Here is a 12,230-nt window from a genome sequence, read left to right on the forward strand (position 1 = left end):
AAATAATTTAGCTGTGTACTGACTTCCCCATTGGTTAATGTCAGTACTGTTTAATCTTTAAGCACAAAGTAAAGCAGAAAAAAATATATAGCCATTTATTCATTATGGTTCTGAGGGATAGAACATAAAACAGTGCTTGGATTTATGACCTTGCTGGGGTGATATAAATAGATGTGGGATTTCTGTGGTCTTTGTTTTAATGACTGGCATACACCTAAAATCTACATTCAGTGTCTGGTGTACACATCCATGCAATGGTTTTTTTTTTAAATCAAATTAAAGGTAATAAAAGTCATTGAATTTCAAGTGAACTGCACCAGAGAAAGAAGGTTACCCCTCTTCAGTCTGCACTGGTATGCTTCTCTCTGCTGATTCTGATGAGTGTGTGAAACAAAAACTTTTAAGCGTCTTTTTATTCCGGCCTCTGAACAACCCCCACTCCCCAAGTCTATTTGTTAGGATGTTTTGGGGTTTTTTTCTTTGTCTTTTGTCTGCCCTGCAACTTATTGCATATAAAGATGAAAAAACAATATTTGTTTTTAAGGTTCTCAGATACAGCACCTCACTCAGGTGGGAATTGCTAGCAGAATCGGAGCCCAACAAGTGGAGATTCCCTCAGTCAGAGCAGGGCATGGCCAGCCGGGGGCACCAGGGTGGCCCCAGTATCGTGAAGAGGATGACTATGCTAGGAGAGATGCAGTGAGTAATGTGTTTCACATTTGAGTAGTTTCTGAAGCAGTAATACGTTCAGTTTTTGCCTGTGTTGCTATTTGGTATTTCTTCTGAGGATTCTTGCTTTTCTGACTTCTTTTGCTTGCTCTTCCAACCTTCACTAGCTCTTCTAACCTCTCTTGCTTGCTATTTTTTTCACTGCTGCTTCTCTAACCTCTTTCACTCACTCTTCCCTAATCTCTTCCTCACTCAAAGTCTTCAACCATTGTATTCTGGGTACAGTTCTCCACTTCTACCCCTGAATTCCAGAAGGAGTAGAGTCTGTTGTCCATGCAGTTCTTTAATTTGAGATAATTGCAGGTAGAAAACATTGCACTCTACCTAGGTTCTCTGCTTGCATGAACTGGCATAGTGCCATTACTTCTATGGAGCCGAACCAGTACATATGGGGAGATAAGTTGCATGCTAAATGTAGAATTAGGTGTGTCATATACAAGACAAGATGTTTTCCTTTCACCTGTCAACAACATATCTGTACATTTGCCTAGATTACCACACAGGCATCATGATTTGACAGACTGCTGCTTCCAGAAGATAGACTTTTTGAATAAGCCATAAGCATTGTGATGTTTCAGCTATTGTATTTTCTTTCTCAGGAAGGATGTGTATACCTGTCACCAGTGTTTCATACACTTGGTCTTTAAACTCCTTTTCTACTTTTACTGAACTAGGCCAACTTTCTTACAGTATCTTTTTGGAGATAACCCTTTTATGCTCTGTCTGTCTTCCCCATGCTCAAGTTGTCACCTCTGTTCTAATTCATCTCCTGCCTGAGGAAGAGAATTTCCTCCTTTGTGTACTTCCAGCAGCATTTGTCCCCCCTAGCATTGCTGTTTTCCACATGCCAGGTTGTCTTAAAATAGGTGTATTTAACAAAAATATAGCAACTCAACAAAAACAAAATTAAGCAGGATTGGGGCCTGATTCTCAGAGGTGCTGAGCACTTCCTTTTAACTTCAGTTGGAATTGTGGGTGTTCAGCATCTCTGGAAAGGATGTAAATATGACTTTCCAGAGATGTAAATATGACTTTCCTCATTCTATGCAAAACATAGCTAATGAAGCCAGAATGGTCTGTCTGTGACTAATACAACTAGATATTTGCAGCCCTGTTCCATGCTTAGGATTGTGGTATCCAAGTAATTCATTACGTTCTGGTCAGGATAAGCACCCTAATGCTTGTTTATACCTACACCAGCACTAAGAGGAGAGAGATTACAGGCTCTGTTGCATGCCTCTTCCAGTAGCATCTCAGGGTTGCCAGGTATCATAATTTATATTTCACTCCTTTCCGCATACAGATCAAGGAACTTTAGTTTCATAGGACTGCAGGGCTTTTTTTCTCAAGTGCATATGGAACAATATAGCATTCTTCTTCTTAATGTATTACTTATTCTACACAGTATTGTTCTGATTTCTGTCAGGATCAGAGCCCCATTTTGTGAGATGCTGTGTAAGCCATTGTTTAATTCAGACATCATTATCTATCTCATATACTCTTCCAATGTTGTCTCTATATTGCCACACATTTCATGAAATTATTTTTTCCTTGATAGGCAGTCTCTTCATTTTCTTTCTTCATCAGGTCTTGGGGGCGTTATTGAGCATTTCAAAACTTCTGGACCCATTTCAGAGGATTTCATTGCCCTTCTCTTCAGTTAGCGCCTTTTGTTACCATTTCAAATAGTCATGCTTCACTTTAATATTGTTTCAAAATACATCCTTTCCCTTAGTGAATTGTGTTAACAATTTAATTATGTTCTTTGCTTTAGTAGTCTTTTTGCTTTTTGATTGCTGCAGTGCAGGGGTTTATGATTTTTTTCAGTTTGCTAAAAAAAAAAGTGATGATTATAACATGGATTAAAACCCTACAGAACATAAGTTCCGTTGCTTGTCACAGAGCTCACCTGAATACCTATTCTGCCTCTCATGTAGGGCAGTTACTCTTCCCTCCTTTTTACTAGGGGTAATTAAATGGAAAAAAGAGAGAGAACAGTTAAATCAGTGCCCTAATCTGACCACTCCTTTTAACAGAAAGCAAATTCTTTTTCTGTTGTAGCTTCATAGCCTGATTTCTTTTACTACTTCAGGTCTTTGCAGTTCTTTTTGGACCCATGATATCTGGAGGCTTTAAAAAGTTTTCTTTGTTACGATCATTGTGCGTGCTAAGGACCCTTTCACCAGTGTTGTTGCTGCATGTGCTGTCTGCCTCTCTGGCATGAACACAGATTTCTGGTGGTATCCTCCACAGTTAGGCAAGCTAGAACTAGACTATTTTCTTCCCTGGTTGAGGCAGGTGGATTCTGATTTTCTTATGTTCATGTGATGGACTCTGTTCCCTGACATTATTCTGATCTCTGCTCCCCACATTCTGCACCCTCAGATTTTCTCTGTGATATGCGGATATGAGTCTTTAGTCTTGCTTTCTGACCCAAAATCAGCAAGCAGGTCACTGCACCTCCCCCTGCTCTTCCACTAAGCTGATCCAAAAAGGCTTGATCCCTACTCCTTTGAAGTTGGTGGGAGGCTTTTTATTGACTTGGGAGGGATCTGGGATCGCTAGAACAAGTTACAATATTTCCTTTAGGAGACAGTAAAATGTAAAAATGCAGCCCTCACTGTCATTCTTTGTGTCAAAAGAGAGCATCTTATGAAAAAGGAGGGAATTGTAACAGAAAACACGAATGAAATAGGTTAAATACTTAACAGCCGCTCATGTTACTTCAAGATGCATCTATAAGGTAGAAAGCATCTTTGTTTTTTACAAGAAAAGGAAAAATAATAGAGTAAATCTGCTCCCATAAATTCTTTTATGCCTTTTTATGATAGACCATCTTTGTTATAATCCATTTTATTGATGACATTGTGAGCTATTGTGTCTCAATTTGACAACCTTACATTTGTTTAACAAACTGGTATAAGCTGCAAGCACACAACTATAGCCACTTGTGCTTTTAATAAGATACCAAGAACCACCTAGGCTGCTTTAAAACCAAAACAATCAATGACCAGGGTCAGCAAACATTCTCTTTTACTTCCTCTTGGAAACCATTCCTACAGTTCTGATTATGGTTCTGCTTCCTAGCTAGCAAAATACACAGTGACTTCTGATGTTAATGTACTCTGAGTGTAGCTTAATTTGCAGCTTCAGTGTCAAAAGGAGTTTGTTTGCTTTTTTCAATTGGGCCCATAGAACCTATACCTCTTCAATATTAAATTAAACTGCCTGTCAGATCTCTTAACCAAAACCACAGCAAGTAAAGATTATTTGAGTGCATTTGGCAGGGATGCCTCTACTTCAAAAAGCACAGCAACAATCCCTTTCTAATAACTGAAATTATTTCTTTCTTATAAGTGATATGGGATAATACTTACAAGGGGGAAAAAAGCCCTACTTTATCCAGGAGAAATGCATTAATCTTCCCATCAAAGCTCCTTTTCCAAAAAACAAGCTGCAATATACATGAGCTATGCAAGATAGCATCCTACATATTTATGGGGATGTGATTTCAAGGTTGTCATTTTAACAGAAATCCCAAGCCTGTTCTTTAGTCATCGTCCATTACTAGTTTCCAGATTTCCCCATTCACAGTACAAAAACCATTAAAAGAGACTAAAGAGGAGAAGTTTTGTTTAATGAAGTTTCTTTCACTAAGTTCCCCTGTTTTCCTCCTTCACTTCAACTAAAACCCTCTTTTGTTTCTTAAGCAAATAGCACTAGGGAACAGAAACAGAGCATATCCCTTATTGACTTGGGATAGTTCAGTCCTAACCCAAGGCAGTTATTCTAAAACCGGTAGTTCAAACAGCTCTAGAGAATGAAAAAATGAAATTTTTCTTGGTGAGCCTTTCTCTGAGTCTGCTTTTACTGACTGGGACCCTATTGATCTTGACACAGTCCATACACATGGTGACAGTCCCTGCCTTGAGAAGTATAGGACCTGATAGATAAAAGTGGACAAAGGGAAGTAATACTGTTCCCATATTACAGCTAATATGGGGGACTGAAACATGGAGAGATTAAGTGACTTGCCCAAGGCCCAAAAGGGAGTTGATGGCAGAGAGGGGAATTGAACTGGTTCTCCCGAGTTCCTGTCCAGTGCCTTATCCACAAGACCAGACTTCCTTCCATAATTTCCATATTTAAACATCAGACATTGGAGAATGACCAGATTTTCACAGGCCTTAGACGAGAATATGGGAAACCCAGAACATGGGACAGGCCAGCAATGTATTTGTATTGTGCCTTGTAAGCAGACTCACTCATTCCAGCAGTAGAGAACTAGCAGGGGATAGATATAGCTCCATGCTGCTTTTTTCCTCTCTTCTGTGCCTTCTCTCTTTTCTCAAGCTCATTGTGTTTTGAGAAGGAAGAATCATTTATTTATTTATGTATTGCATTTTTCCAGACTCATATGCATGGACATCAAGAATATTCCTCCTCACCAGCATTCCAGATGCAGAAGACTTCAGCCAGACAGCCCTCGGCACCACCTGCGCATCTTCCACACAGCAGCCTTCAGGGGCAGGGCCTCTGCTACACCACCAGTTCCAATGAGGACCTTCAAACTGGTCACTCCTCTGCATCTCTCATAAAAGCAATTAGAGAGGAACTTCTGCGCCTCTCACAGAAACAGACAGCAGTGCAGAACTTTCACAGCTGATTTGTCGTGTTCATGCAAATCTTCCAGGTATCTGCTTCCTATGGAAGCAAGACTCAAAGGAAATCAGCAATGTTTTCCTTCTGTCATCAGAGCGAACTTCCACAGCGCCAGAAATTACACATCAGAAAAGAGCAGCAATAGAAGGGGAGAGAGAGAGAGGTGTGTGGAGGCAGGGATAAGGAGGCCATACGTGGTATTGTCAGAGCTGGCTATCCTGCTTAATCTGTTAACATCACTGTGCCCCTCCTTGGTTTGATCTAATGAACAAAGTTAAACTTTAGTTCGAAAGCCAGCTCTAAAAAAATACCACACGCACTACCCCCATCAAGAAAAGAAGAAGGTAAAACTTCTTGCTTAAAGAAGAAGGCAAAGCTTGCCTATTACCAGCAAGAGGGATTGAATTGACATTTCATGAAGAGATAACAAGAATTCTAACCTCTCCAATATATTTAGGGAAGTGGCTCATGTTGCTGCTTTCCAAGATTGCAAACCATGCAAGATCAGAGATGCTGAAGGTGCAGTCCAGCACAGGAAATCACCTTAATGACAAAAACAGTAACACTGCTTAGAAAAAAAAGAATTTGAGCTACGTGTAACAAACCAGAACAATAATTGTTATAGCGTTCTCTTTTCAGATGGAGCTACTCTCTGCACTCCTCCTCATTTTTCTGCTGGTGCTGAAGCTTCAAGTGTCCCTTCATCTTCATGTTTTCAAAGTAAAATCATGGCCGCCTTAAACCCAAGAATAGATCTGTAGACTCATGCAGAATAGGAAAGCAAAATTTCCAAAAAGAAAAGTCTGGATATTTATTCTGTTAAAAATACATTGAAATCTAGATGGGAATTCTTAGCCTCAGTTGAATTTTAAAGCATAAGTATGTATGTTTGTCTTCTAAGCTCAGATCCTCACGTACTATATGCTTTCACAAGACCAGAGTTAAAATATCTGTGATTTGCTATGTGGACAGAAAACAAGCTAGTCTGGGTGATATAGGTTCCATCAGCATTAGTTATACATTTACTGTAAACCATGGCATCTCAGTCATGTCTAGTGAAACTGAATTTTACAAAAGATAAAACTTGGCACTTAGACATTTAGAGTATTAATATAAGCTTAGATTTGTTGTTTGAGACAGTTACTCTATTTCTGTTTTTATTGTCCCTAGAGATGAAAGGGCCTGGTAACAGTGGTGCATGTCCTGGAGCATTTATCGTTTTATCTAGAGTTTAATTTACAATTAGCTATGAGTTTACTAACATTTGGCCATTGCATAATTGTAACCTTGATAATACAAGTGAAAATTCTAACTAAAGTTTGCTTTGTTGGAGTACTTTTCTTTTTACCGTACATTGAATTAAAGCTAGAATGATGGCATAGAGAAAGTTACTATTGGTCAGGAGGGTTAGGAGTTTCATAGTGAGAAAGCGATGTTCTTGACTACTTGATGCTAGGAGTTGGGATTTTCAAACACCAAACCCAAGGGTAGTAATGAATGGCTTAATCAATTGTGAACAATGAAAGGGGTCACCAAGCAGGTGGCTTTGAGGAATGTCCAGGTTTGCCTCATATAGATTCCTTACTTGGCTGATGTTTGAATCAGCGTTGGAATAGTATCATATATGGCATCTTTATGGTGGGTCAGCTATGAGGGTACCCACGTGTGTGTCCTCAATTACAAGACAGATTCACCGTATGATAAAAGTGGAAACAAAAGAGGAGGAACCTTGCCTTATACTTCTAGACACGCACGTGTGACAGTCATTGTCACAGCCACCAAAATTAGGCAGCTGAAGACTGAGTAGCTGGTTGCTTATTAGCATTAAAAAAAGAATTATTATTGCTCTTGATATCAGGACAAGGTTTCACTTTTGTTGATCCAAGTTCATCAAATAGGCATATGAGATGCTTAACCTACTAGAGCAGTCTAAGTAAAATTCTGAGATTTATAATCAATCCCCCAGCCTTCATGAGGCCAAACTGAGATACTGAATTTAATCCTGATGCCTACATAGTGGTGATCAGTAAGCCATCAAGTCTATACATTTTTTTCATATATTTTTATGTGGCATTCTGAAAATTTTGCCTTTTAGTGCATAACCGGTTATCCCCCTGGGGCAAAGACATTGGATGAAAAATTAGTTTCCTAATAGATTTGTTAAAGTAAACCCTATGGCTGCTTTAAAGTGAGACACTAACACTGAAACCAATTTGAAAAACAAGAGCATTAGTGGGGTAAAAAAATGTACTTGGGCCAGAATTTGTATGCTTTGATATTACTGAAAACTGTTTTCAGGGTGTTTCGTTAAAACGTCTCTCCCTTGCAGCCCAAACTGTCCTTCTAGAACCTATAGTGAAGTCAGATTACTTAACGTCTGCTATCGCTCCACTTACGGGATCATTAATACATTGTGCTTTTAATACATTATAATTAATATATTGTGTGATCTTTAATATAGCATTATAAGTGCACTTCAAGAATACATGGGTTGTTGGGTGTGATGTCTTTATTAAATGCAATACTGTAACCAGCAAACATGGCTAAGACGTCTGGAAGATTAGCTCTGAATTGGATGAGAGGATAGATGATTTACACCAGGCCCTCAGTGCAGCATGAGGAGAGAACATTGGAGTATATCTTCACTTTTAGGAGTGGGGGAATAAGCACTTTTTTCCCAGTTTAATCACCTTGGATAATTTGAGAAAGGTGAAGGATTTAAGTTAGTCTGAAAAGTTTTCTCTAGTACAGCGGTTCCCAACCTTTTCCAGACGGGGACCCATTTTGACAATTCAGGAAGACTTAGTGACCCAAAGCAATTCAAAAACGGGGGGAGGAGAGAGGGCAGAGCCACCTGGGGAGACACTTGGCGACCTTTTTGAAATGTAATGGTGACCCATATTTGGGTCCCAACCCATAGGTTGGGAAACCCTGCTCTAGTATGAAAGACCGTCTTTAAGCCCTGAAGAGTTCATAGAGAATGACAAGAGAGAGAAATGCATTTACCAGTTTTGTGCCTGAGTACCACTCTCAAGCTTGCTAGAGACTTTGTTTGCTATTCGCCATGGTCCTCTGTCTCCCAATGCCATTTAAAACCTTGCATGTAAGATGCCCAATGCTTCACTGTATAAGAGTGGCCATAACACAAAGGGATTATATGCAGACTTTATTCAACCGCTGAATTGTTGAAGATTAAGGTTGCTCATATACTGCAAGAAAAAAAACTGTCTGAAACATACAAGACAAGATGTGCATTTCTACTTTAGAATCCAGGTAAATGATCCAATACTAATTGGCTGTGTCTACATTGGCACCCTTTTCCGGAAAAGGGATGCTAATGAGACACTTCAGAATTGCAAATGCCCTGGGGATTTAAATTTTCCCCGGGGCATTTGCATGAACATGGCTGCCGCTTTTTTCCGGCTCGGGGCTTTGCCGGAAAAAAGTGCCAGTCTAGACAGGGATCTTGTGGAAAATAAGCCCTTTTCCGGAAGATCCCTTATTCCTGATTTCAAGTAGGAATAAGGGATCTTTCGGAAAAGGGTTTATTTTCCGCAAGATCCCTGTCTAGACTGGCGCTTTTTTCCGGCAAAGCCCCGAGCCGGAAAAAAGCGGCAGCCATGTTCATGCAAATGCCTCGGGGAAAATTTAAATCCCCGGGGCATTTGCAATTCCGAAGTGTCTCATTAGCATCCCTTTTCCGGAAAAGGGTGCCAATGTAGACACAGCCATTATGTATCTATTACCAACCAAGTATAATGGTTTTATTCACCTTTCAAAAGGAAACCAGACCAGGTTGTTATTTTTTTCTGAAAGAGAAAACAGAGTGTGTTTCAGGATGAGGGAGAATTACGTAGGCCAGCTAGGTATATGTTTCTGTCCATTATCCTTTTTATTATAATACTGTTGTTACAGCTTTGTGGAAGAACAGAAGGTTAAATTAAAAGTATATGTTACTAAAGCTCATCAATCCCATTGATCACTTGGCTCGTATGTACATGCTCAAGAAGCAATGATACTGATATTAATTCCATGGTTATACCATTCCATCCTGTAGATACCTACAAGCTGTCATGACCCTGTACAATTTCCTTATGTATTGTGAGTGGCCAATTTGAAATATACAGCTGAAAGAAAGAAACTGGCAAAATGAAAGCTAGATATTTTAATTATCATGAAGTGCTGACCTCTAGCCTTTTTGATACTTAGTTGTTGGCGCTAATTGATATACTTTAGAATTCTATACTTTATTTACTTGGTCATATGGACGGTGTCGTGTCTTTCTTATGCTTCCCAAAGATAAAACATAATTCACTAGGGGACTATATTAATGCCCCAGAGATAGTTTTCAAAGGTAGTGTCACTTAGGAAACACTGATTAGCCTCTGTGACTGTGTGTTTCCGAAAAGGGAACATTGGTGGCCAGATGGGCTTAGTAGCAGGAAGTGTTTAAAACCTGAACTTCAAGTGAGAGAATCATCGAACACTAGAACTGGAAGGGACCTTGAGAGGTCATTGAGTCTAGTCTCCTGCCCTCATGGCAGGATCAAGCACCATCTAGACCATCCCTGACAGATGTCTATCTAACCTACTCTTAAATATCTCCAGTGATGGGGATTCCACAGCCACCCTGGGCAATTTATTCCAGTGTTTAACCACCCTGACAGTTAGGAAGTTGTTCCTAATGTCCAACCTAAACCTCCCTTGCTGCAGTTTAAGCCCATTGCTTCTTGTCCTATCCTCAGAGGCCAAGGAGAACAATTTTTCTCCCTCTTCCTTGTGACGCCCTTTTAAGAAGGTATTTCTTCAGTCAGATATTGCTCCAGAGTCAGAGCACTTTCCAACAAAGCTTCATATCCAGGATTCGGAGGGTGTCTGCTTCACCTACAATGCTCACTTTTTAAACTCTGCATTCAGATTTTTAAAAATAAGCCCTAGAAGTTGTGCACCTTTATCCAGACTTATTTAGGTTTCCATAGACAAAGGAGCATAACTTCAGGCTCCCATTTTAAAGTCTTGTCTCTCCCCGTCCCTGTATCTTGGGCATCTGCTGCCTTTTTATAATACTATTTATACTAAAAGGAAAAGGAAATTATGTAAGTCACTATCACCAACCTCTTGACATTCATAGGTTTCAATATGGCTGTAGATTAAAGCTTATGGGAGGAAGGGTAAAGCTGAATTAGAAAAGGAGAATTTTCAAAGTGGTTTTATGTTTCAGAAGCACACCAAGGCTGCTGGGTGGCTCTTCTGTGCATGCGGAACATTCTTGGAAGGGCAAGTTTGTCAGGAAAATTACTATAAAACTTGCTCAGCAAATCGACTCATGTTCATTCGATCAGATTTTCTTGATCGCTTTTTTGTTACGCCTTGTAACACTGCAGAACCAATACAGCTCTGGTAGAATGAACTGGATTCTGTTGCTGCTCACTTGTCAACAGAATCAATGAGTATAGCGAATGCTGCAGGCTGAAGAGGTTTTTCAATTAATGTATTTCATGGTATCTAGGTCAAAGGAAGAACTCCATCTACAACTGGGGTTAGGGTGACCTGCATTGCACAGAACACACAATTTTCCACAGCCCAGAGTGACATAGCTAAGTTGATCGAATTTAGAAGGGCAGAGCAGGTGTGAGTTCCAGTAATTAGTCCGTTTTCTGCCCGCATCTACACTTCTGCAACTCCTCTGAAAACTGTTGGGTTGCAAAGATCTCTGGCCCACAGATCTTTTGTTGTTGCTGGTGATGATGTGTTAGCCAGAGAACAGCCAGCTTGATTGTGAGTTTATAGGTATATGGAATCGCCTGAGAAACAAGAAATGTAGTACTCCTGAATGTCTTTTTAAAGAGTCACTTCCCAGGACAGAAGCTCAGTTCAGAGTTCTGTTGAAGGCCAATGAACGGAAAAGTGATGTTAGGGCATTTACTCTAGAACAGCACGCAATAGGTCTCTATCTATGTAAGTTGTAGGGCTGCAGTATTTAGTTTGGTGTGTGGTTACTGATGTATTTCACATTTAGAGCAAAGATTTCTCCGGGAATGTCTAAGCCTATTTTGTTTTCAGTAATTCTGGCTCCATAACTGGAGTTTTATGTTCAGACTACTCCTCCCTATTGCCTTGATCAGTATGCATGAATGGATGATGCTAACCATCTATGCATATTTAATGTGGATTTTTCTGGTTTCATGTTATTGTAACCTTATAGTCATTGCCACTAGTAACTTTGAAAAGTTTCAGAGAAATGAGAATCAAGCGAAGATGGAAAAGAAGCTGAGACTGAGAGTTGTCTGGTCTTCTGTTGAGCAATACTTAACGGCACTCCTCTGTCATGTTCCACTGGCCAATTTCCTTAGTAATTTTTGAGGCAGAAATGGTATTGGCTTCTCGGTCAGACTGTTCATTTTGGGCTGTCTTGTAATATGTAGAATTTGAGAGCAATAGCTAGAGGTTGCATTCATTTTCCATAGAATGCAACCTTGCTTTTCCTTATACCAGTATACAAAACGAAGTGCCATTGTGTAATACAGCACTGTTAATCTTGTCCTGGATTTAAATGGCAGACCTGAATGAAGGGTAGTTCTGTAGTTAAAAGACAACATTGAAATATTAATAAAGCAGGAAATTAGTGAGTTTTTGAAACAGGAAAACAACAGATGGAGTTGTAAATTAAGCCATCATCTGTGGCAGCTTTAAAGATGTAGCTTTGTTGTTAAATACTAAACCAATTAAAGGGTTATCAACCATTAATGTTTCTGGCACTTACCAGTAGTAGAGTAGTAAGCTGATTTATGTATTGATTGGTACAGGTGGTATTAAACCATGCTATCCAGATTAAAGTC

The 12,230-nt window shown here is 39.6% G+C and overlaps 1 protein-coding gene across 4 annotated transcripts in view; it reads left to right on the plus strand.

Moving 5' to 3' along the window:
- KIAA1549 (KIAA1549 ortholog) overlaps positions 1-6,708 on the plus strand; it is a 185,933-nt gene extending 179,225 nt beyond the window's left edge. For all 4 annotated transcript variants that reach the window (XM_075939458.2, XM_075939447.2, XM_075939453.2 and 1 more), the window contains 2 exons: positions 545-699; positions 5,141-6,708. In XM_075939458.2, coding sequence (XP_075795573.2) covers positions 545-699; positions 5,141-5,395 — 410 coding nt within the window. In that variant the 3' untranslated portion in view covers positions 5,396-6,708. The remainder of the gene's footprint in view (positions 1-544; positions 700-5,140) is intronic.
- Positions 6,709-12,230: the final 5,522 nt, after the last annotated feature.

This window comes from Pelodiscus sinensis, chromosome 1 (genome assembly GCF_052426305.1).
Source record: "Pelodiscus sinensis isolate ZL-2025 chromosome 1, ASM5242630v1, whole genome shotgun sequence".
Classification (NCBI taxonomy): domain Eukaryota; kingdom Metazoa; phylum Chordata; order Testudines; family Trionychidae; genus Pelodiscus; species Pelodiscus sinensis.